This window comes from Rhinolophus ferrumequinum, chromosome 6 (genome assembly GCF_004115265.2).
Source record: "Rhinolophus ferrumequinum isolate MPI-CBG mRhiFer1 chromosome 6, mRhiFer1_v1.p, whole genome shotgun sequence".
Classification (NCBI taxonomy): Eukaryota; Metazoa; Chordata; class Mammalia; order Chiroptera; family Rhinolophidae; genus Rhinolophus; species Rhinolophus ferrumequinum.
This window is the reverse complement of record NC_046289.1, coordinates 57,071,313-57,098,482: the sequence shown is the minus strand read 5'-3', so window position 1 is coordinate 57,098,482 and position 27,170 is coordinate 57,071,313. Positions and strand designations below refer to the sequence as shown.

Here is a 27,170-nt window from a genome sequence, read left to right as displayed (position 1 = left end):
AATTTATCATTATTCTTTTGGGAATTTTAGTGGATTTTACTTATCCCTCACTGGAAGAATCAGTTCCTTCTAAACCTACTGCACAGATGCCACCTCCTCCTATAGAAGTAGATGAAAATATAGAATTGATAAATGATCAAGAGGAGAGAATGGGACCACTGAATATATCAATTCCAGTTGAACCAATAGCTACTTCTAGTAGATCTGATGTTTCACCCATAATTCAGCCAGTGCCTATTGTAAAGAATTTTCCACAGGTATGTTCTTGATTTTCTTTTAACTTTGTCTCTTTTTTTAAAAATATTACATTAAATATCTAATATAGAAATGACGTTTTATATATAACCTGTAATATTTTAAAAAGAAAAATATCAGTGAGAAGAATCTATATATCTTGGTACCTTTTTTCCTATAAAAAATTTTCATTATAATTCAATTCTGTTGCCAGAGCAACATCAAAACGGATAATTTGAAGGATTTTTAATCCAGCTGGCCGTCTATTTACTACAGGCAGTATCAATAAAAGTTGCATTACAACAGTGAATTTGAACACTTTCAAGTTGGTTTTCCTTTGTTTTTTGTCTTATTTAACCCATAGTATTTTCCCAAATAGTTTGGCTTAGAGATGATAGATATATGATGTCAGTATTTTGGTTTTGAAACCGCACTTTAGTTTCATTTTCTTAGAATTTGACACATAAATAGCAGGCATGTTTTAACAATAATTATTGAAAAGATTTTAAATTACCAAGATGTTACAATTAAAAAAAAGAATTGCAACTTTTTCTTCTTCATTAGATTTTTATGTAAGGGAAGTTTGACTAATTCTCCCCTATACATTTTCCAGCGAGATTTTTTTAGCATTCATTTTTAATTTTTTTTCCCCTCAGATATATTTAAAAGGGTATTTCACATTTGAAGTGGATGACATTTGATTTGTGGGGCAGGCTAAGAATAGAAAATTTAGTCTTTTTTGTTATAAAATGAGGTGGTTCATTCATGTTTTTAAAGTCTTCTGCTTTCAATATTTCAGATTAAATTTTAAGAACTAAGTATTTGATTAAACAACTTTTCTTAAAATGTAAAGTTAAGAATTTTTTAAAAAGCTTATGTTATTGTACTTTCTTTCAATGTAAATCAGTATGTTATTTGAACCCTAATACCTTTGTGACTTTGAAATATGTGAAATTTGTCAAAGATATTTTGAGGATTTTCTATATGAAATACAACATGAAGATTTACAAGTATGATTAAGCCATGGATTCTGTCTGATGTTTACGAGGAGAGACTTGTACAAAATCAGCCATAGCATAAGGCAGAATATCATAATTGCTCTAATAATCACTGGAAAACAGAGCAAGGAGAGAAATTCTGACTGAGGGTATCAGGGAGTTCTTTATGGAGTTTTTATCTGGGCTTTGAGAGTAAAGTAGGATTTGAGGATGGAAACGACAGTAGAAATTTGTATGACTGAAAAGGACCCAAGAGTAGTTCTGACATGCTTGGACACAGTTCTCTGTTAGAGAAAGGCAACTGATAGTAGATAAGATTGGAAAGATGGACAAGACAGACTTGGATCAAATTGGAATTTTATCCTATAGGCCCAAGGAAACCACTAAAGAATTTTAAACCTGAAAATAAAATGATCATAGCTCTATGCTTTTAAGATGAAGGAAAAATGGATTGGGTTACCAAAATGGGGATGTAAACATTTATTTTGGTTCCTGTCCAACCTTTTATAGTTAACCCCATCTGTATAGTGGTTCTTCCTCCTTTATTCTCAAATGTAGAAAACAAGGGCGGGGGGAGATCCTATTTTTTTGAAGTGAAGGGGCTAAAAGAAGTGAAGAACCAAGGAGTGATTTCTCCTTCACTTTCTTCCTATAGTACTATTTTCTAGTGGGAAAACATGGAATTCATTTTATAAGAACACTATGCATGTTGTCAATGGCAGATATTCTCATAAGTTCTCATTTTTGTTTCAGTAAAGTGTATTCTCACGGAATTATGTGAGGGCCATTTCTAACACTTTTGTAGGGTAGTGTGCTGTTAAATTCAAGTATAACTCTTGACTCATTAAGTCAGGAATTGAGACCGTTCACAACTCAGCTGGTACTGAGCATCCTATCTCCTAGGAAAGCTGTTAGGGAATCTTCTATTCATCCCCTCAGCGACATGTTTGTCTACTATGTTTCAGGCACAGTCTGTACCCTCCTGGAACTTACTCCAGCAGGGAAGAAAGATTTTAAGCAAATAATTAAAGTTGTTTAATCAGAATCCCAGCGAGTACCATTAGGAAAAGTATACTTTTAGGAGAGTATGTATCAGGGGACGTGGCTAGTTTTAGGGATCAGCAAAGTCTTTCCTTCGGGAGAGAGATTCACAGCAAGATCCCCTGTTGTGGTGGGCATCATCTAGATTAACAGCCCGAGTTGATAAGGAGCATGGCATCTCTCGGGAAATTTTTAAAAATAAAAGGAAAGTATGGCTGATATCTAAAATGGTGTGAGGTAAGATTGAAGAAATAGGCAGAGGTAAGACCACACAGGGCACGGTAAGGATTTTAGATGTAATCTGAGTGGCTATTTAAAATAGGGTTTTAAGTAGGTGAGGAACATGGTCAGATTTGTGTTTTAAAATGATTACTCTGGCTACAATGTGGAGAAATAGATCAGAAGGAAGGCAAGAGAAGAAATGGGGTGACTTGTTGGAAGCTATGTAGAGAATGTGGGCATGGACTTGGTGCTGATGGAGATGAAAGGACAGACACAGGAGGAAGATCATCAGACTGCAGAAGGGCAGGGAGAGAACATAGGAAACTCAGTTTTCTGGTTTGAGCAACTATTTGGATAGTGGTTACACCCATGAGATAAGGGGTGGGGGAAATCATGAATTTAATTTTGGCCACATTAGATTTGTGGTATATGTGAAACACTCACATGGAGTACACAATTGAATATGTGGAAATGGCACTTAAGTCTAGGTATTCCCAGGGCTAGGTTTTATGCTTCAGAATGAACTCTTCCATACACAGAACACACCAGAGTATACTGACAGTGTGGAATCAAGAAGTAAGTGCCAGTGCCTTATGAGAAATTTTGACATTGAGTAATTTACAAATAGATATTCTGGCAGATGTTGTCTCCACAAAGCGGTGGTTCTTTTATCACAACTTGCTTTCAAGAACTGAGGTTATGTTCCTGGATTTTGACAAAAGTATGTTTTGTTCTGTTTTTGTTGATACAGATTGATCGTACTAAAAAACCAGCAGTCAGATTGCCTGAAGATCATAGAATAGCATCTGAAAGTACAGATCATGAGCAACAGTCGCCTGAGAATGGAAAAGTTGTTCCTGATCGTTCCACAAAGCCAGTATTTCCCCCTCCAACTGTCATGTTAACAGATGAAGAAAAAGCTCGTATTCATGCAGAAACTGCTCTTCTAATGGAGAAAAACAAACAAGAAAAAGAACTTCGAGAAAGACAGCAAGAGGAACAGAAAGAGAAACTGAGGAGGGAAGAACAAGAACAAAAAGGCAGAAAGAAACAAGAAGCTGAAGAAAATGAAATCCCAGAGAAGCAACAAAAGGCAGAAGAAATGGAGAAGAGAGAAAGTGAACAGGCCAAGAAAGAAGATAAAGAAACCCCAGCAAAGAGGGGCAGAGAAATAACGGGAGTAAAAAGACAAAGTAAAAGTGATCATGAAACGACCGATGCCAAGAAGTCTGTGGAAGACAGAGGGGAAAGGTGTTCAACCCCTGAGGTGCAGAAAAGGTCAGCAGGAGATAGGCCCCATGCCTCTGTGGCAGGAGACTCAAGTTCAGGCAAGGTAAGCAGAAGCAAACAGTACAGATTGCCAACTAAGTGAAACAGAATATACAGAAAAAGATGACCCAGTAGCATTGCATAAACAGGGCAGACATTTTAAGGCGTTTTTTTTTTTTTATGTTTGATGTATGATCATCAAAAGACTAGAGTAAAATACACTATTCCTTTCAGTATGGAGGAATTAGGTGCCAAATGTTTATATGATAGAGTTTGTATCTGCTTAGGATATGTCCCAAATCAGTGACATCTAGATGGCCTAACATTTGTCTTGTGTATAGTGATTTTTTTTTTGTTTTTTGGTCAGGTCTGTCATTTTGTTTGTTGCTTCATGTAATCAATAATTTTGGCAATAACCCCATTAATGTTGCCTTTCTCTGCCCTGGGCTATTCCCCAAAATTGATTCCCATAACTTTTGGGGACGTTTTTTGTCATTCTGTTTTAACCAAATAATACCATGCATGCTTTTCCTTTTTTTCTCTATTATGTAATTAACAATGCCTTTCCCTTTTGAACAGTAAATAAGTTTTTATAACAACAGAAACAGAGCCCTTTTTACGTACATGTAAATGAAAATACATTTTTGGTAGTGTGAAAATGACTTTTGATGGAAGGGGAAACACCGTAATTCCAGATTGTCAATTTTTATACTTCTCAAGCAGCAGTTCAGGCATATACCAAAATTAACAATTCATATTAATGGCTCACTTATCAGGGAACAATTATCTGGTAACCTTGACCATCAAAAATATAGCTGCCATACAAAAACCTTTCTAAACACCCAAAGTTAGGGAAATGAAGCCTATGTACTAAAACTTAATCTTAGGAGAATCAAAACTTGATATACTGAAAGGCAGGTACCATACTTCCCCGAAAATAAGACCTAGCTGGACCATCAGCTCTAATGAGTCTTTTGGAGCAAAAATTAATATAAGACCCGGTCTTATCTTATACTATATTACATTATATAAGACCCGGTATTATTTTACTATAAGAAGTTGTAGTAAAATAAAACCGGATCTTATTACTAATTTTTACTCCGAAAGAGGCATTAGAGCTGATTGTCTGGCTAGGTCTTATTTTCGGGGAAACACGGTATTTATAAGCATTCATATTTCATTCAGTATAGGTGCCAAATATCCCTACAGTTCTAAACAACCCCGAGATTGTGATAATCGGATAGTTTTTGATGTTTCACTTTATAACACATTGAAAAAAAATTAAGATTACATTCATTGTATGATCCTTTTAAAAGTGGGCAAAATACGTAATTTATTCTGGAATAAATTACATTAAAATTATTACAAATTTTTAAAACTTTTTACTTTACTATAGTTACTTTTTAAATAAACCAAAAAATTAAAGTGAATTTTTTAAAGAAACTGATAGAGTCCAACGATGTAAAAACAGAACTTTGTACTTTTGAATATTGCTCTGTATAAAATTCTATAATCTCTTCATTCTCTTTAATACATTAATTTTTTTTGGAGCATGACCACTTTTCAAGGTAACCAAAATCATGAGAGATTTAAATTAAAGGATAGTGTTCAAGAGGCCATGGTGAGAACACACTGACGCAAGCATCTTGTACTTGGCCATGTATTATCAATCAGTGCTTCACAACCCACTGTGGTTTGCATCTAGTTTTTCCCCTAGTGCAGGGGTGTCCAAACTGCGGCCCGCGGGCCAACTGCGGTCCACAATCCATTGTTAATTGGCCCGCAGGAAATTCCAAAAATATATTTAGTTTACTTAAATAAACCAGGTGTGGCAATATGTACTTCACCTCGAGTGAGTGGCCTGGCTGTTTGTGTATTTTACTGCAAAGGGCCCTTGGTGAAAAACGTTGAAAAAAGTTTGGACACCCCTGCCTTAGTTGCCTTAGTGAGTTGTCATAGTTTCTTAATTCTTTATCTTTAGTATTAGGAAATCCCACACGGACTCTACTGCTTTTCGTTTAAAAGTATATATTTCTCCAGTAAAATTGCATATACTTTTTAGAGGCTTCATTTTTTTTCTCCTTTTACATTTTCAGTCTGATGGATTTGTTTGTATTAGCTAGTAATAGGTAGGTTTATGTTGGGGGGAAATTAAAGTTTTCTTTCATGTCTCAAATTTTAATAATTTTATACCTGTTAAGATTAAAGGACAACCAGACAGTGGAATTCTAAAGACTGGAACTTTTAGAGAGAATACTGAAGACACGGAAAGAAATAAAGTAAGTAGTAGTTAGTTCACTGGGTGGGGTCAAGCATGGATTATGACCTTGGGGCTGTCCTCACCAGGTGGTCACTCTCCATACTTAAGGCCTGCTCTCTGAGGGAATCCTTGCTCTCTTTAGTAGCCGTCTCTTGTTTGTTTTCACATGATTATCTGCTGTTCTTCCTATTTAAAGCACTACAGTATATTCTATTCATTTGATGAAATTAAAAAATACTAAGGCCTTACAAATGATCCAGCAATTCTACTTCTGGATATATTCCCAAAAGAATTAAAAGCAAGGCCACAGAGAGAGATTTATACATCCATTTTCATAGCACTATTATTCACAATAGTTAAAAGATGGAAGCAACCCAAGTGTACATCAGCAGGTGAATGTATAATCAAATGTGGTGTGTACAAACAATGGAATATGATTTGCCCTAAAAAGGAAGAAAATTCTGATACATGCTATAACATGGATAAATCTTGAGGACATTATGTTAAGTGAAAATAAGCCAGTCACTAAGGGACAAATCCTGTATGATTTCATACATAGGGTACCTAGAGTAATCAAATTCATGGATACAAGTGCTGGAGTGGTGATTTCTAGACATCCAGGGATGGGGGCAGTGGGGAGTTGTTTAAATGGGTATAGAGTTTCAGTATTGCAAGACGAAGAGTTCTGGAGATTTGTTGCACAACAATGTGAATGTAGTTATGCCACTTATCTGTACACTTAAAAATGGTTAAGATGGTAAATTTTATCTTATGTGTATTTCACCACAATTTTTAAAATATTTAGGCCATTTATAAGACATCTTTGCCTTTGTTTTAAGAGATTTATTTAAGTATAACATGCATACCGTAAAATTCACCCATTTAGTATACAGGTCAGTGATTTCAGTTCAAAGTCATGTAGTTATTCACTCAATCCAATTTTAGAACATTTCTATCACACCAAATAGATCTCTGTGCCCAACTGTAGTCACTACCTGCTCCTACCCTCAAGCCCTCGGCAACTCTGTACTCTGTCTCCATAGATTTGCCTCCTCTGGACATTTCATATAAATGAAATTCTGTAAATTATAGATAGATAGACAGACAGACAGACAGACAGACATAGATGTAGATTTGCATATGATTCTTTCACCTAGCCTAATTTTTTGAGATTCATCTATATTGTAGCATGTATCAGTAGTTATTCCTTTGTACTGCTAAATAATATTCCCTTGTATGGATATACATTTTACTCATTTACCAGTTGTTGGACATTTGGATTGCTTCTACTTTGGGGCTATTATGAATAGTGCTGCTATGAAGATTTGTGTACAGGTTTTTGTGTGCAAATATGTTTTCTTTTGTGTTGATAACTAGAAGTGGAATTGTCTGTTTTTTTAAAGAAATTTTTAAAAACCACTATATTATAGGTCTGTGCACACACTCTTCTTCTTGCTATGGTAATATTTGGACTTTGAGAAAATATTTATAGTTCTTCATCTTTCAACTCGCTTTAAAAATATTAAGGGTGGCCAACACAAGGCTTTTGGTTCTTTGGTACTTGTAGCTTAAGTTTGTATATGACAAAATATAACTGAAAAATCAGTTTGTTGTTTTGTTTTGTTTTTTTTTTATAAACTAGTCTCGAGAGCCTTTGACAAGAGCACGAAGTGAAGAAATGGGGAGAATCGTACCAGGACTGCCTTTAGGCTGGGCCAAGGTAAAGCTCAGAACTGACACAGAAACAACATGGTCATTGTGTTCTTTTTAAAAAAGCTTTTTTTAACTGATTTATTCTACATCTTTTCTAATGCAAAATCAATTCTTCATTATAGAGGACGTAGCTCATTTATCTAGTTAGATGTCTGTATATCCGATCTGGGATGCTGGCTATCATATGTGAGCATTCCTGGCATCTGTCATTTAGAAACAGTGTATTACTTTAAAACCTGAAGTTCTTTGGAAATTTAATTATAGAAATGGTTATCACTATTTCATTCAAATTATTTTAATCCAAAAGTAAATTTAGCAATGGAATAATTTTGAGTGATTTTGTTGTTGTTGTTCTTGTAATGGTTGTTTTTTGACTTTCTTTTTTCTTTTCCATCTAAGTTTCTTGACCCAATCACTGGAACTTTTCGTTACTATCATTCACCCACCAATACTGTTCATATGTATCCACCGGAAATGGCTCCTTCATCTGCACCGCCTTCCACCCCTCCAACTCAAAAAGCCAAGCCACAGATTCCTGCTGAGCGGGATAGGGAACCATCCAAACTGAAGCGCTCCTACTCCTCCCCAGATATAACCCAGGCCATTCAAGAGGAAGAGAAGAGAAAGCCAACAGTAACTCCATCAGTTAATCGGGAAAACAAGTAAGTTTATCCTACGTAACTCCTAGAACTAGAACCTGCAATATTTGAGAACTACTCTGAACATATAAGCTTATTTATATCAGGGAGTCAAAAATTTCTGTGGATGGCTATACCAGCCATTATTATTTACCATAGAGGGAAAAGAATGAATGGATTAAAATGTCCTTGGTTTTTCTCCCAAGTACTAACTTAAGTAATAGGTCAGAGAGGACTACATAAGTATTAATGTGGATGTAAAGATACACACATTATTATACTTTAAGGCAGCATACCATAGACTACTTAGAAGTTTTCATAAACCCCCTAAATCTCACTTTGAGGACCGTAATTTATAGGACTGCTGAGTTTGTCTTGTTGCAGCTCTCAAATTCTAAACTTTTTTAAAGTCAGCCATTAATGTGGTAGCAAACTTACATAGTATTAAAATAATAAGCACTGCAGTGTGTATCAGCTCCTAATCCTTGTTCTGTTACCTTTTCCTTCATTGTACTTCTGCTATTATGTTCACAACTAGTAATCAATAGGTTCATGTAATTTTCAAGTCTTCCTACCATTTCCAATCTTTACTTTTTGGGGTAGGGGACTAGATGAAAGTATAAATAAATGGCTTTGTTTTCCTGTTTATAATATACACTCTCTTAAATGCTAAGGAATTCCAACTATACTATCTCTTTGGTGTCTTTGGTAATATTTCCCAAAAATGTAGTTGATATATTTTCCTCCTGAGAACTTACCCTGCCAGGTGGGGACTTACTTGGAGATTTTTTTTTAAATCTAAATCTAGTTACAGATTTTAGGGCTCGCTATTAAAACTGGTCAGATTTAATTTCTTCTTGAATCATCACTCTTTAAATAAACTTTGTTAATTTGACAGTTTTAAAGACTATCACATATGCAGTTCACATACACACACACACACACACACACACACACTCTCTCTCTCTCTCTCTCTCTCTCTCTCTCTCTCTCTCTCTCTCTCTCTCACACACACACAGAGTGCCAAAAAAATGTATGCACATTTTAAGAAAGGAAAAAACTATTAAAAATGTAATACTCAATATATACCGACAACAAAAGATGAATACAAATCACGTTTGACTTCTGCAATTACAAGAGGTGCTCAAAGTGGTTACCATCAGCGTCCAGACACTTCTGATTACGGCGAACTACTGCTTGGGGAACATCGACCAAAGAGTCTACTTGTGTACATTTTTTTTGGCACCCCCCTGGTATAGTGAACAGAACAGAATACATGTGTGCAAACACCTGAGCACATGGAAAGAAAAGCGGCTGAAATATAGTTCAGTCTGTTCTCAATATTCCATTCAGGGCAGAAATGTTAGTGATTAGGATCAGTAATAAAAGAAAGACATACCAGTTAAGATTTTTCTTAATGCTATAGCAGTTCTAGGAGTTCCACATATAAATCAAATATAGTGAATAACAAAAGTCTTGGAGGCATTCTCTAGTCCATTGCTATGCTGTAGACATGTTGATGGAAGCATTCTATATCTGTGACAATGGAAATATTCTGTATCTGTGCTGTCCAGTATGGTAGTGACTATTTTGGATTGTGGCTAGTGTAACTGAGGAGCTGAATTTTTAATTTTATTTGAATTGAAATAGCCACCTGTGGCTACCATGTTTGTCAGCACAGTTCTAGACTTTAGGTAATAGTACCCAAATAACCGTTGCTTCCTTTGATCTACTCCACAGTAATAAATAAATATATAAAATATAAATATAATTACTTTTTTGTCATTCTGTTGAGTTCAACATTTGGTAATGCTAAACTTCCCAGGAGCATTTAAAGGAGTTTGAAAGAGCCTTCTCTACCAGAAGACTCTAACCTGTTCACAAGAAGCCAGAGACTATCTCAGGGTGTTTGTAAGAACCATGGACTCACATAAGAGGTTAAAGGTACTTGTTTCATGGGAAGGTCACAGAATATAACCAGGTATATAGATACTAAATGTCCTGTAAGACCCAATACCTTATGAGTTAACTTATTAACACTTCACAAGATTACTGTGTACTGTGGTACACATGCTGGAGTTTGCTGCCATTTGTTATTTGAACCTTATTTTCAGATGCTGTGCATTTTAAGACATCTTGTATGGTATTTCTTTCTCAGGCCAACATGCTACCCTAAAGCTGAGATCACACGGCTTTCTGCTTCTCAAATTCGGAACCTCAATCCTGTGTTTGGGGGATCTGGACCAGCTCTCACCGGACTTCGTAATTTAGGAAATACTTGTTACATGAACTCAATACTGCAGTGCCTATGTAATGCTCCACATTTGGCCGATTATTTCAATCGAAACTGTTATCAGGATGATATTAACAGGTAAAGAGATTTCTTACTTTTTGCAGTGTAATATTAAAGGGGTGATCTAACCGCACTTCCTTACCGCCCAGCTCCTTCCAGAGAAGTCAGATTAGGAAAGGGGAGCATGGCTCCTCTGGCCGGTAAAGGAGAGAGACAGGAAAGGAGCAGTACAAGTAGGCAAGAACCTCACTCATCAGCAGGGGCCTATGAACGAGGAGGAAGAGGCAGACAGGGCTGGCTGCCAGATCAAGCAAGTTGGAGGGTGTAATCAAAGTAAGATTCACATGAGTATTTGAGAACAAACCTCTGAATAAGTGTGTTAGTGCAGGGGTATAGTACGTTACTAGTTCAATGTTGACATCAGAGACCCACTGTACCTTGACTTTTTACAATTCCCTTTATTGCTTTTTTGTAACTTTATTTACCAAGGTCAAATTTGTTGGGGCATAAAGGTGAAGTGGCAGAAGAATTTGGCATAATCATGAAAGCCCTGTGGACAGGGCAGTACAGGTATATCAGTCCGAAAGACTTTAAAATCACCATTGGGAAGATCAATGACCAGTTTGCAGGTTACAGCCAGCAAGATTCACAAGAACTGCTTCTGTTCCTAATGGATGGTCTCCATGAAGATCTAAATAAAGTAAGATTTGATTTTTCTAAGGTACAAAGGCTCTTTAGGGCTACTCTGCACTGTAATCATTTTTATAGTAATCTGATTGTGCAGTGCTAATTTATTCAAGTCTGGTGATTCTGTAGTGAGGTGTGGAACTATAAAACAAATATATCAGATAGGTCTAATATTTGAAAAGAAGTATATACCATTTATATTTGTATTTATTCACTAAAATGTTAACAGGATATATTGTGAAAAATTTGTAAATGTTAGAATAGTTGTTAGAGATATTGTGTTTGTGACCCACATTTGTGTGAAAGTAAAATTATAAACATGATTTTATAAAAGATTAGCTATAGATAGCCTGAACATCTTTATTATTATACTTATATGTTATATATTATACATTATACATATTTACTGTAGAATGCATATATTTTTATACTGTATCCTTATTCTTATACTTTTATCTGAAATAAGAATTCCTCCATGTAACTACAAATGACTCATGTGAAAAGCTACTGAGGCATGTATCTCTACATAAATGACCAGTCTATTTGTACACTATGGCTTCTTTTTAGCACCAAGCTATCCTCTTTCAGATACCTTTGGGATCACCCACTGAATGAATATATATGTATGTATGTATATATATGTGTGTATATATATGTGTACGTATATATGTATATACATATATATACACGTATACACACATATGTGAATATCTTCACATGTGTATGTGTGTATGTATATGTATATTGTATATATGTGTGAGTATATATATGTAGTGTGTGTAGCCATTCATAAGACAAGGGCAACAAAATAACATCTGTCTAGTTGTAGCCCTAACTTCCAGCTTTATGTAACGTGTCTTCTTTTTTCAGAACCAGACTTTTCAGCTTATTAAGCAATTCCAACAAATCACATTCTATAGATAAAGTGGGTTCTTGGTTTCTTGGGAGAGTCTTTTAACTAGAATTTTTCTCTAGTACTTAATGAGATAGAACTCCTTTATGAAAAGAATCAGAAGTGTTTCTAAATTTGCAAAGTGTTTGTATTTAATAGATTCTTTGAATTTTATATTTAAATGTTGACTTTAAGATATCAATAGAGTTTAAATACTCTTATTTCCAGGCTGATAATCGGAAGAGACATAAAGAAGAAAATAATGATCACCTTGATGACTTTAAAGCAGCAGAACATGCTTGGCAGAAACACAAGCAGCTCAATGAATCTATTATTGTTGCACTTTTTCAGGGTCAATTTAAATCCACAGTACAGTGCCTCACATGTCACAAAAAGTCTAGGACATTTGAGGCCTTCATGTATTTGTCTCTACCACTAGCATCCACAAGTAAATGTACATTACAGGTAAGTTTGAGCGAGAATGATTTGTTGAATAAAAATGCTGTTTATATGCATATAGAAATGTACTTTATCCAGCACTTTATTTCTGTTCTTTACCCCATAGACATTTTATAGGTAAAACTCACACATAAATTGTTTTAATTAGGCCTGTGTAGGTTAGAAAAAAATTAAAAATTTTCCCCCAAAATAATTTTTTTAAAGATACTTTCCTATTAAATATTCTTTCAGAGTTGACAGATAATAGATTTTTTTTAATTTATATTTTGAAGTTTTAAAAGTTAATTTGTATGTTGACTTTAATTTAGGTCTGCTTTTTATAAGAATTTGCTCTACATGGGGATATAAAAGAAATTTCCTGTTTTCCACCCAACAGCAATATGATGGAGGTAGCTTGTTGATCTCTGTAGTGTTAGTTAGCTTCCTTGAGAATGTCATTTCTTCCAGTGAGACTTCTCTGAGCCACTTGGTAGCGGACCCTGTGTGCTTTCAGGAGAAGCAATACTTCTCACCACAGGTAGCACGCGGCCACACTGTTGTCATTGTAGCTCTCTGGTCTGCATTCCTCACTGGATCATAAACTTTGCAAGGGCAGGAACTGTTTTGTTCTCGTTTCCTGTTGTATCCTTCATGCCAGGCAGAGTAAATTACTGAATATATATGCTCAGTGACACTGTTGAAGAAATGTTTTAATGAGTATGGACTACTTCTTTTTGCCCTCCAGGATTGCCTTAGGTTATTTTCCAAAGAAGAAAAACTCACAGATAACAACAGGTTTTACTGTAGTCACTGCAGAGCTCGAAGGGATTCTCTAAAAAAGATAGAAATCTGGAAGTTGCCACCTGTTCTTTTAGTGCATCTGAAACGGTAAAGTGGAGAAAATTTTCTACCTGTATAGGGCAATTTAGATAAAAGAATTCTAAGTCACTTTGTTGTACTGCCTGCTAATGACGCATAATCAAGGAAGGTTATCCAGTTAGGGTAGCTCTAAGGTAATAAAGCAGAAATGATGAGACTGTTGTAAACATCAAGTGAAAATGTATAACTCTAACACAGATTATTAGCAGATAAATTTATTATTCAAACAGAGTAAACATGAAAAAGATTTACTCCTGCTGAAAATGAAATACATAATTTTTTAAAGTGTCATTTTAACAGTGATACTGTTCAGTGCAGACATAGTTTTGTTGAGATTTTTCCATCCGATGAAAAACATCTGGCCAATAATGAGGGAGTTTTATTAGGTTGGTGCAAAAGTAATTGCATTTTAAAAGGTTAAAAATAACTGCAAAAACCGCAATTACTTTTGCACCAACCTAATAAAATATGTCCTAGGTCTTACTCTAATTCTTTTGTCTTTATGTAATCCATCTGTGGAGTGATAACTGAGTCATCTTTCTGAAAAACTTTTGTTAAAAGAAGTATCTTTTTACTGAGAGCTGTAATTTTTGTTTCAAAGAAAACATTTCTATTTTAATTTTTGTTTCACCTTGTATTACTGGAGCTTCTTACACAGTTTCTTATGTTAATTTAAACATTGACATGTTCAAATTTCTCTTGTGTAAATTTTCTAACAAAAGCTTGTTACATTAGTTGTCCTTTTCTTCTTGAGGACTATGGAGGTATAAACATTCCACAAAGGATTATACATTTGTTCCGTTAAAATTTTAATGCATAGTATTCTTAAAGGATATCTAAAAAGATAAATGTTTCAGAATTCAGTTTAAAAACAATTCTGCAATGACCATATTACACCAACCAAAATGCCAGTATTTTGGTGTTTAAAGGAGAAGAGTATGCCAGGATAATGGAATGACATTATCTCAGTCACTTGTTTACATGCTTGTAGTTTCTAGCTCTAGTTTCCCTAGAAGTGCAAGCTTAAATCTCGGGCAGCTCTCCTCAGTCTTTCCTCTGTACATTTGTAGTGATTAGCATAATAAATGTCAGTTTTCAGAATGTTTTACCTTTATTGAGGACACATCTAATAGTCGTAGCTGGCCTCGGGCTCAGAGACTCTAGTCCTCTCTCTACCTCTCTAGCTGTTTAACCTTGGGCATGTCATTTAATATCTATATGCCTGAGTTTCCTCATTTGTAAAATGGAAATGAAACCAAAACTCTTGAACAGGTTTCTCCACTACTAAAACTCAGGGTGTGTGATTAAAACAGATTTTGTTGTTCTAGCTAAAAATCTAGATTGTTAATACATGAATTGGGTTCATTCTGATGTCTTTGATCTGTCATATAACTGCTATGTTTGGCTCTGCAGTTTTTCCTATGATGGCAGGTGGAAGCAAAAATTACAGACATCTGTGGACTTCCCATTAGAAAATCTTGACTTGTCACAGTATGTTATTGGTCCAAGGAACAATTTGAGGAAATATAACTTGTTTTCTGTTTCAGTAAGTATCTCATTGAACTAAATATTTTTCTTTCAAAGCAAACTAAAAAAAAAAAAAAAAAAGTTTCAAGTAGTTTCATACCTCATAGGAAAATAAGAACAACACAAAACTGAAATTATTGACATATTTAAGTAATTCAACTTGAATTGATTTTCTATTTTGTTTGGCACAGAATCACTACGGTGGGCTGGATGGAGGTCACTACACTGCCTATTGTAAAAATGCAGCAAGACAGCGGTGGTTTAAATTTGATGATCATGAAGTTTCTGATATCTCCGTTTCTTCTGTGAAATCTTCAGCAGCTTATATCCTCTTTTATACTTCCTTGGGATCACGAGCAACTGACGTAGCCACATAAGGACAAGTAGTTTATGAGCTAGTTATCTTTTAAAAGGCTGAGCAACACAGCTCTTGAAATGCTTACAAAGATACTGGATAGTGGTAGCCGGCCATTTAGAGGAATTCTAGGACAGTGGAACTGTGTTACTTTCACCATATATTTCAGGTCAGTGCTATTATCAAAAAACTGACTAATAACATGTAACAAGTATTGCAGTAAGCACTCCTTACAGATACCACTTATTTCAAAACAACTTTCTTAGTTTGCTCCAAAGTTAAAATAATTAACTAGCAAAGCATTGTTATTGTACTGGTCTAAAAATCATTGTATCCTTTATTTTCCTTTTCACTATTAAGACCTTTTCACATTTCTAAATCCCAGCTTGATCTCTGAATACTCTAGAATGATATAAAGCAGATAGGAATGTATGTGTATATATTTATTGCACACTTGCACATCAAATCGATGTATATAGTATCATTTGTGGTCCTTTTGTGAAGCCTAGAACTCAGAGTATTGCTTTTTGGTTTTGTTTTTTTTCTTTTGACCTATTCTGAGTAACTGCAGCGCTTTCTTAGGGAAATGACAGGGCAAAGCTATTTTTCTGTTGGCTTTGGGCTGTATTTGTGCACTAAATCTGTACTCTAAAAAAATAAATGGAAGCTTTTCTTTTAATTTTTTAAAATGAGAATTTTCATTTACACCTACATTAAAAACTTAATGAGAAAAATAATTTAAAATCCTGTAAGTGTTCTGTCTTTAATTTTATGTTATCAAATATAGGACAGTAGAAGTATAGATTTTGCACACACTTTATCCCACTACATTGACTTAAAATTTAGTTCACTTATCCTGGTGGCATCAGGATTTGATTCCACTCTTTCTTCAACTTGACCCAAATTGCATATAGCACTTAGGATTCTGAGTGGGGAAATCAAAGAAAGAAATAATAATACCCAGACTATTCTATCAAGAGTCGCAGAATTCTCAGGATTAAGATCAAAAAGGATAGGAGTCAGGCATGATTGCAAAGTGAACTGCATTATGAACCACATCTTTACAGAGTGATGTATTAAAAGGGATAGAGGAGCTTAGAATTTATCATTCACCTCAGGGACTCAGCTGCTATACACGAAGTCAATAAAAACACTCTATATAAAAATAAGGCTCTAAAGGTGCTTCTGAAAGATGTCACCATTAGTAGACTCCCAGGGACAAGATGAAAGGATGAGTTTTGAATTGTTAAGTTAACAACTTTTCATATTTGGCAATTAGTCTGAGAGACTTACAGTTTCTTGGCTAAATTACTGATCAATTAAATATTTTCAAATCACATTCTTAAGTTCAAAGAGTCACTTGAACAAAAATTACTTTGGTTTAACCCTATGAAATACCTTTGTAAACTAATTTGTTGCATTGCGTTATTTTCATGCTACCTTTTCCATTGTGCCAGGACCTATGTTCTTTGCTGTAGACTTACATGTGGTTGTATAATATGCCAGAAAGACTAAGATATCAGTGATGCAAGTAAGTTGCAAGAGTTTAATGACAAGGCAAAATGTAAGTACCAGTTTCTCATTGCTTGTTTGGTAACTTTCATGAAGCTTCATTTTCCTAGCTCTTGCGTTTCTGTATAGGTATAGAGAAGGGCTGGCAGCTATAGAACAGGAGATAGGCTGTAGCAGTTTGCACTGAAGTATCTGGAATCTCACTAACTCGTGTGTCATCAAAGCTAAACCACGCTTGGCTCACTGAGTTCTTGCAGAAAGCAGTGTAGTGGCCACCATCCAGGTCACCAAAGTGGTTCTAGGGGAGGAAGAATGTCAGACTTAGTATTTACATGGGGATACATTTAACTACTAGAACAAAAAATGTAGGGCCAAGAAATAGTTTTCATAATTGTCCCTTATACTAAATTAAAAGGAAATGCTAATTTTGTTAAACCATGTACATAGCCTCATTTCTCATTTCATTGAACTGTTATATATCGGACCCTTTGACTACTTAATGAAATAGGATAGCATTTGACTAATATTAGTCAGTTAATATTTACTGAGCACTTACTGTACATAGACTATTAAACATTAGAGGAAATTTAAAAGTAAGAAGATAGTCATCTTTCCTAAATGAGCCTATAGTTTAATTTTGAAAACAGGCTTCAATAGACTGGAAAAAAGACATCTAATATTGGAACGAGACATGTAAACAACTGCATACTGCTACCGTACAATTTGAGGGGCTTGCGAAGCAACAACCCTCAATCACGCAGGGTCCAAAAAAGAACCTGGTCCACTCTCTTTGCCCTCGTCTTTCCTAACGCAGTAGAGGAACGTTGGAAACAAAGACACTGGAGAGCCTCACTTCTTGGAGGCGGTATGGTGTAGAGCAGGGGTTGACAAACCATTTGTCCACAGGCCAAATCAGCCTGCTGCCTGTTTTTGTATGGGTTGTGAGATAAGAATGCATTTTATATTTTTATATGGTTGAAAAAAGTCAAAAGAATATTTTGTGACATGTGAAAATTATATGAAATTCAAATTTCAATGTCCTTAAATAAAGTTTACTGGGAACACAGCCATGCTTATTTGTTTATGTTTTTCACTGGCTGCTTTCATACTACAACAGTAAAGTTGAATAGTTGCATCAGAGACTATATGGCCTACAGGACACGAAATATTTACTATCTGGTCTTTTATAGAATAAGTTTGCTGTAGAAGGAAGAAAATAGTTTTTTTTTGTAGTCAATTCTGACTGTGAACTCAGCTCAAATACTAAGGAAGGACCTTAAGGAACTTGCTTAACCTTTCTGAGCTTTAATTCCCTCATCTATTAAAATGGGGTAATAAGACCTGTCTTATATCGCTATTGTCAGGTATCTCATATGATAGCGATAGTACTTCATAGGAGGTACTTATTAAATGTTCTCTAGGACTTTTTCTCTCCTCTCCCCTGACATGTCAGAGAAACAACCAAAAGCTGACAATTAGAAGATCCAGGCTCTGGCGCTGGTCCTTCCCATGTGACCTTAAGTTGACATGCTTCAGATTCTTTATTTATAAAACGGTTCCCATAATAGTGTAATGTAATTTGAGAAAAACAAAGCATCTGCTAGATAAGTAGCACCCAAATTATAATGTTCTGAAGTGATTAGACAGAACACAGCTGGAGTATTATGTTCAATTTTAATGACAATGTAAAAAAAAAAATTGACATAGTTGAAGAGGGTGAAATATCTTTCTAGACTTCCATTGCCAGCAATTATGGGAGATAATTAGCTCGCCTGAAAGCCATAGTTACAAAACTATAAGGAATGCTGGATGAAACATGGTAAATATTGTATAGATTGTATAGTGAGAGTAAACCCCAGGAGTCAAAACCAGAGGAAATAAAAGACTAACAGGTGTGTGGTTAATGTTGTGAGTGCCTCAGAGTAAAGACAGTTTCTGGTATTGGTAACCAAGGTACTTGAGTTTTTAAGATCACACAAGGACAAGAGGTAAAGTCTTAGGTCCCAGCAAAGTTGAAGCGTTGAATTGAAATCCACACACATAGGACTCTTAAAGAGAGCCACCCTCAAAGGATAAACTGGAGGAGGGTGGGGAACACATCCTCTAGTGTTTGTCTCAGGTTAGGTTCTGGGTGCAGAGAATAAAAGTCATTCCTGGAAATTTTTCACCACAGACTTGCCTTCTCATTGGTTTGGGATTCAAATTTACACAGGTTTCAGAATCCTGTGAATTTAATGTGAAGTATTTTTGAAGTGGTAGGTAGAAGGAAGAGAATTACTTTCTGGATTGATCCACCTTAATTCAGGCTTCACAGGATACTCACATATAAAACCCCAGCAATGTTGAGCTCACAATTCAAAATTACAGAACATGCAAGGAAACAATTCACCATGAGTAAGAGTCAGAGGCAATAAATAGCAAGATACTCTGAGGACTTTAGATAATTGAATTATTAAATAGAGATTGCAAAGCATATTTAAAATTATTGTAGACATATAAGAGAAGGAAGCTAACTTCAAAAAACAAAACTAGTACTTCCAGAAATGAAAATTACTTGAAATTAAAAATTTTGTGTAGAGAGATGGGCCCAAGATAGCAACACAGGATACTGAGCTTGCCATCTCCCAAGAACACATAGAATGTACACCTATATTTAGAGAAATTCCCCTTGAGAGAGAACTGAGAGCCAACTGAATAGCTTCTGCACAACAAATGAGAGAAACCACATAGAGAAGGTGGGAGAACTGTACAGGACCAGAGGCACCAGTGAGCGCCATTGTTTGTTCCTCTGCACTCTGATAGTGGGCGGGAGTTCTATCCTGGTGCTCTGGCCAACCTGCAGGGCTGCTGTAATGCATCCCCACCCAGCCACCCCTCCTGGAGGTTCCCCTCCAGCAGGAAAAGTAGAGCACTATAGCACACACATGAGACCCCTTCACCTGGAGGTTGATCCCTCAGGTTCAGCAGGGTACTGCTACACACACCCACTGAACTGTGCGTGCATATGGGGCTGCCCCCTCCAGAGAAAGTGCAGAGAGAAGGGAGCACTGCTGCATGAGCACACAGGGATGCCCTGCCCAGAGAAATTGTAGAACAGTGCTGCAGTATGCACACAGGGAAAGTCCCCATCCAGAGAAAGTGCGGAACAAGTTGGGTGCTGCTACAAGTTCACACAGGGCTGACCTGCCTGGAGAGAGGGCAGAAGTGGTAGGGCACTGCTGTGTGAGCACGCAGGGCTACCACACCCAGACAAAGTGCAGAGCCAGCAACGTATAGTGTATGCACACAGACTTGCCCTGTCCAGAGAAAGTGTCAAACTAATAGGGTACTGAAACACACACACTCAGGGCAGCCCTGCCTAGACCTGGCTTGGGCAACAGACGGCAACAAGGCACGCCAAGCACAACAGGCAGCCCCTCCCACGACCGAAGGGCAAGAAAAGGTCTAAGCGGCTGCCCCTCCTCCACTCAGTTCTGGCCGTGGAGAGCCAGAACAATAAAAAGCTCCTGCACATTATGTGTACATCAAGATGCCCTGCTTGGAACCCATTCCTTCTGGCCAGGAGGCACGCCAGGTGCCACACATGCCTGACCTGATTACAACTAGCCTGCCAAAACCATCCAGCACACAGTCTAGACAGAGGCCACTTTTTCATGATTGGGAGAGATAGCTGCTTCATCTAACTCATAGGAACAAACACAGAAAGTCAAAACAAAATGGGGAGACAGAAGACTATGCCCCAAATAAGGAACAAGAAAAAAAATGACACAACGATAAATAATTTGCCTGATAAAGAATTCAAAGAAATAGTCATAAGGATGCTCAACAAACTTGAGAGTAGAATAGAAGAATATAGACGGAACATCAACAAAGAGAAAATACAATAACCGATCAAAGATGAAGGATACAACAACCGTAATGAAAAATAGAAGGAATCGACAGCAGATTAGTTAATACAGGACAGATTAGCAACCTGGAAGAGAAAATGTGGAAATCACCTAATCAGAAGAGCAAGATGAAAAAAGTTTTAAAAATTGAGGATAGCATAAGAGACTTCTGGGACAACAAACACCTGGCCCATGTGACCACTGCACCACTGGGTCACACAGGACACCATCTACATAAGGCTACTCTATCAAGACTGGGAGACAGAGCAGATCTATCTAACACATAGAAACAAACACAGGGGAGCAGCCAAAGTGAGGAGACAAACATGTCCCAAATGAGAGCAGAATAAAACCCCAGAAAAAGAACTAAACAAAGTGGAGACAAGCAATCTACCAGATGCAGAGTTCAAAACACTGTTTGTAGGGATGCTCAGTGAACTTACGGGAAGGATAGAACTCAGTGAGAACTTCAACAAAGAGATAGAAAACAGTATGGTGTCAAATGGTTGCTGGACTTATCACAATGATCACTTCTTTAGGTATAAATGTGAATAACTATGACACTAATGTAATATTGTATGTTAGCTATATTTTAATAAATTTTTTTAAAAAGCTTTAGGAAAACTGACCCTGGATGGTGAGCATACAATGTGATATATAGACGATGCATTACAGAATTGTATACTTGAAACCTATGTAATTTTACTAACCATTGTCACCCCGATAAGTTTAATTTTTTTAAAAAAAAAAGCTGCTTTCTAATGGAAGATTTTTCTAGCTGAATACTATAGACCTGTGTTGTGTGATACAGTAGCTACTAGCTACTTACTGCATTTACTTTGATTATTGAAGTCGCTATTCATAACTGAGATACACTGTAAGTGTAAAGTATAGAATTTCTAAGACTTAGTATGATAAAGAATGTGAAATAACTCATTAATATTAGTTGACTAAATTAAGTGATAACATTTTAGATATACTGATTTAAGTAATGTACATATTACTAAATTTTACCTGTAACAAAAAAAAGAGGTAGAAAACATAAAAAAGAACCAGTCAGAAATGAAGAATACAGTAAATGAAATGAAGGAAGTCAACTGCAGATTAGATGAAGCAGAGGATCGAATCAGCAGTGTAGAAGACAAGGTATTGGAAAAACCCAATCAGAACAGCAAAAAGAAGAATTTTTAAAATGAGAATAGTTTAAGGGATCTCTGGGACAACATCAAGCATACCAATATTTGCATTTTAATGGTACCAGAACAAGGAGAGAGAGAGCAAGGGATTGAAAACCCATTTGAAGAAATAATGACAAGGGGGCCGGCCCGGTGGCTCAGGCAGTTGGAGCTCCATGCTCCTAACTCCGAAGTCTGCCGGTTCAATTCCCACATGGGCCAGTGGGCTCTCAACCACAAGGTTGCCAGTTCAATTCCTCAAGTCCTGCAAGGGATGGTGGGCAGCGCCTCCTGCAACTAAAGATTGAGCACAGCACCTTGAGCTGAGCTGTCACTGAGCTCCCGGATGGCTCAATTGGTTGGAATGTGTCCTCTCAACCACAAGGTTGCCGATTCGACTCCCACAAGGGATGGTGGGCTGCGCCCCCTGCAACTAGCAACGGCAACTGGACCTGGAGCTGAGCTGCGCCCTCCACAACTAAGACTGAAAGGACAACAACTTGAAGCTGAACGGCACCCCCCACAACTAAGATTGAAAGGACAACAACTTGACTTGGAAAAAAGTCCTAGAAGTACACACTGTTCTCCAATAAAGTCCTATTCCCCTTCCCCAATAAAATCTTAAAAAAAAAAAAGAAAGAAAGAAAGAAAAGAAATAATGACAAAACTTCTGTATCCTGGAAAAGGAAATAGACATACAAGCCCAGGAAGCACAGGGTCCCAAAGAAGATGAACCCAAAGGGGTCCACACCAAGACATGTCATAATTAAAATGCCAAAGGTTACAGACAAAGAGAGAATCTTAAAAGCAGGGAGAGAAAAACAGTTACCTACAAGGGAACTCCCATAGACTGTCAGCTCATTTCCCAATAGAAACTTTGCAGACCAGAAGGGATTGGCACGAAATATTCAAAGTGGTGAAGGTAACACGTATAACCAAGATCACTTTACCCAGTAAGGCTGTCATTTAGAATTGAAGGAGGGATAAAGACTTTACTAGACCAGAAAAAGCTAAAGGAGTTCACCACCACTAAACCAATATTACAAAACAAAACAAACAAAAAAAAGGTTAAACTTCTTTAAAAAGAAAAGAAGAATCAAAAATATGAATAAGATATGATAGAAAAAAGTTATCACTGACAAAGGCAAATACTTAGTAAAAGCAGTGGACCAACCAATTATAAAGCTAGCACAAAGGTTAAAAGACAAAAGTAGGAAAATTATGGTAATTATAATAATGAAATAAAGGGTACACACAAATATACAAAAGAGGTAATAAAAACATAAACATTGGAGTAAAAATTGTAGTAATTTTAGAATGTGTTCAAACTTAAGCAACCATCAATTGAAAATACACTGCTGTAAACATAGCTTAATATATTTGAAGCACTTGGTAACCACAATGCAAAAATCTGTGAGAGATATACAAGCAATAAAGACAAAGGGATCCAAACATATAGAAAGTCATCAGCATACAAGATAAGAGAACAAGAGAATAAGAAAGGTACAGTGAAGAACTACAAAAACAATCGGAAAAGCATAAAATGGCAATAACAATATACCTAGCAATAGTTACTTTAAATATAAATGGACTAAATGCTCCAATCAAAAGACATAGGGTGGCTGCGTGGATTAAAAAAGATCCATAAGTATGCTGCCTACTAGAGACCCATTTCATACTGAAAGACACACACAGATTGAAAGTAAAAGGCTGGAAAAAGATATTTCATAGAAATGGAAATGAAAAAACAACTGGGATAGCAATACTTATATCAGACAAAATTGACTTTAAAACAAAGACTTTAATAAGAGACAAAGAACATATCCTAATATAAAAAGGATCAATCCAATAAGAGGATATAACTCTTTTAAACATCTATGCACCCATTGTAGAGGCATCTAAATATATACGGCAAATATTGTTGGACATAAAGGAAGAAATCAACAGTAAGACAATAATAGTAGAGGATTTGAATACCCCCTTGTCATCAATGGATAGATCATCCAGACAAAATCAACAAGGAAACTGGTTAAATGACACCTTAGACCAGATGGACTTAATTGACATTTTTAGAGCATTTCACCCAAAAGCAGTAGAACATACATTCTTTTCAAGTGCACATGGAACATTTTCCAGGGTTGACTACATGTAAAATCAGAAAACAAGTCTCAATATATTTAAGAGGACTGAAATTATATCAAGCACTTCCTCTGATCACAGTCATATGAAACTAGAAATCAGTTACATGAAGAAAAGTGAAAAAACATAAACATGTGGAAGCTAGACTATAAATGGGTTAACAGTGAAATCAAGGAAGAAATCAAAAGATACCTTGAGAAAAATGACAATGTAACACAACAACCCAAAAATCTATGGGACACAGCCAAAGCCATTCTAAGAGGACAGTACATAACCATACAGGCCTACCTCAAGAAACAAAAATCTCAAATAAACAATCTAACCTTACACTTACCTTAACCTTATACCTACCTGAAGAGAACTAGAAAAAGAAACAAGCTAGTCATAAAGTGAGTAGAAGGAAGGAAATAATAAAATGAGAGCAGAAATAAATAAAATAGATTCTAAGAAAAACAACAGGAAAGATCCCTAAAACCAAGAGCTGTTTCTTTGAAAACATAAATAATACTGATAAACTTTTAGCCAGACTCATCAAGAAAAAAAAGAAAGGGCCCATAAAAAATAGAATTGAAATGAACAACCAACACTACAGAAACACAAAGGATTATAAGAAAATACTAACAATTAATTATGTGCCAACAAATTGGACGACCTAGAAGAAATGGATAAATTCCTAGAAACATACAATCTCCAAGACTGAATCAGGACGAAACAGAAAATCTGAAAAGACAGATAACTACTAACGAAATAGAACCAGTAATCTAAAACCTACCAAGAAACGAAAGTCCTAGGCCAGGTGGCTACACAGATGAATTTTAGCAAATATTAAAAGAAAAATGAATACCTATCCTCTCAAACTATTCCAAAAAATTGAGGAAGAGAGAAAGCTCCCACACTCATTTTACAAGGCCAGTATTACCCTGATACCAAAACCAAAGAAAAGGTCCTACAAATAAAGAAAATTACAGGCCAATATCCCTGATGAACATAGACGTAAAAATCTTCATCAGAATATTAGCAAACCAAATTCAGCAGAACGTTAAAAAGATCATATACCAGGATAAAGTGGGATTTATTCCTGGGATGAAAGGTGGGTTCAGCATCTCCAAATCAAGCAATGGGACATACCACATAACAAAAAGAAGGTTAAAAATCATATGATCCTATCAATAGATGCAGAAAATCATTTGACAAAATCCGACACCCATTATGATAAAAAAGAAAAAATCAGCAAAGTACAAATAGAGGAAACATACCTCAATATAATAAAGGCTATATATGACAAACCCACAGCTAACATCATACTCAACAATGAAAAGCTGAAAGCTTTTTCTTTAAGATCAAGAACAAGTCAAGGATGTCTACTCTCACCACTTTTATTCAATGTAGCATTGGCAGTCCTAACAATCAGATAAGAAATCAGACAAGAAAATATATAAAAGGCATCCAAATTATAAAGGAGGAAGTAAAATCATCACTATTTGCAAATGACATAATACTATATAGAGAGAAACTCAAAGATTCCACCAAAAAACTATTAGAACTAATAATTGAATTCAATAAAGTATCAGGATACAAAATAAATATTCAGAAATCAGTTGCATTTTTATATACCAATAATGAACTATCAGGAAGAGAAATTAAGAAAACAATCCCATTTAAAATTGCATCAAAAAATAATAAAATACCTAGGAATAAATTTAACCAAGGAGGTAAAAGACCTGTACTCAGAAAACAATAAGACACTGAAGAAAGACACTGGAGAACATACAAATAAATGGTAGCATATACAGTGCTCAAGAATAGGAAGAATTAACATTGTGAAAATATCCATTCTACCCAAAGCAATCTATAGATTCAATGCAATTCCTAACAGAATACCAATGGCATTTTTCACAAAACTAGAACAAATAACTCTAAAATTTATATGGAACTACAAAAGACCGACCCTGAAAGAAATATCATGCTACCTGATATTAAATTATACTATAAGGCTAATCAAAACAGTATGGTACTGGCATAAAAACAGACTCATAGATCAATGGACCAGAAATAAACTCACACCTATATGGTCATTTAATCTATGACAAAGTAGGGAAAAAATATATAATGGGGTAAAGACAGTGTGGGGACCAAGCCAGGAGTGCAGTTTCCAGGCTCTTGGCCTCACGTGGAAAGGTGCTGGCTCAGGTAGTAAATGGCCATCAACTGTGATTGGATGGCCATCAGCTGTGGCCGTCAGCTGTAACCAGTGAGTCACTGGCCACTAATATAACTTCCGTGGCTATGCTAGCAGCAAATGGAGGCTAGCAAGGGCGGAGTGTGGATTGTGGATCGTGTGGCTCCTGCTTCCTCCAAACCAGCCACCAGCGAGACTATAGTGGTATGACTCCCCTATCAATGGCTCCGTGGGTGTTCCTTTTTGGCCTCACCATGTCCTGCATTCTTATGTGGGGAGCGGGATCAGAGACCCCACATGAAACCCAGCGTGACAGACAGTCTCTTATTAAAAGTTGTTGGGGAAACTGGACAGACACAAAAAAATGAAAGTAGACCATATACAAAAATAAACTAAAAATGAATTAAAGACTTAAATGTAAGACCTGAAATCATAAAACTCCTAGAAGAAAACATAAACAACAATCTATTTGACATCAGTTTTATTAATATCTTTTTGGATATGTCCCCTCGAGCAAGGAAAACAAAAGCAAAAATAAACAAAGGGGATCCATCAAACTAAAGAGCTTCTGCACAGAGAAGTAATCCAACAACAAAACAAAAAGACCACCCACTGAATGGGAGAAGATATTCACAAATGATATATCTGATAAGGGGTTGATATCCAAAAAGGATAAAGAACTCATACAAACAAATACTTAAAAACTAAATAGTCTGACCGAAAAATGAGCAGAGGACACAAAGAGACATTTCTGCAAAGAAGACATTTAGGTGGCCAACAGACATATGAGAAGATGCTCAACATCACTGATCATCAGGGAAGTGCAGATCAA

The 27,170-nt window shown here is 36.0% G+C and overlaps 2 protein-coding genes across 3 annotated transcripts in view; one reads left to right on the top strand and one right to left on the bottom strand.

Moving 5' to 3' along the window:
- USP8 (ubiquitin specific peptidase 8) overlaps positions 1-16,166 on the top strand; it is a 49,715-nt gene extending 33,549 nt beyond the window's left edge. The window contains exons 11-21 of one of the 2 annotated variants that reach the window (XM_033108658.1): positions 31-257; positions 3,247-3,828; positions 5,966-6,043; positions 7,667-7,744; positions 8,137-8,399; positions 10,534-10,746; positions 11,158-11,368; positions 12,476-12,712; positions 13,431-13,573; positions 14,978-15,110; positions 15,283-16,166. In XM_033108658.1, coding sequence (XP_032964549.1) covers positions 31-257; positions 3,247-3,828; positions 5,966-6,043; positions 7,667-7,744; positions 8,137-8,399; positions 10,534-10,746; positions 11,158-11,368; positions 12,476-12,712; positions 13,431-13,573; positions 14,978-15,110; positions 15,283-15,468 — 2,351 coding nt within the window. In that variant the 3' untranslated portion in view covers positions 15,469-16,166. The remainder of the gene's footprint in view (positions 1-30; positions 258-3,246; positions 3,829-5,965; positions 6,044-7,666; positions 7,745-8,136; positions 8,400-10,533; positions 10,747-11,157; positions 11,369-12,475; positions 12,713-13,430; positions 13,574-14,977; positions 15,111-15,282) is intronic. The other variant, XM_033108657.1, reaches the window with a different exon arrangement.
- Positions 15,959-27,170, bottom strand: part of USP50 (ubiquitin specific peptidase 50) — a 32,254-nt gene continuing 21,042 nt past the window's right edge. Inside the window, exon 7 of the mRNA XM_033108659.1 lies at positions 15,959-17,256. Within this exon, the coding sequence (XP_032964550.1) occupies positions 17,065-17,256 (192 nt within the window). The 3' untranslated portion in view covers positions 15,959-17,064. The remainder of the gene's footprint in view (positions 17,257-27,170) is intronic.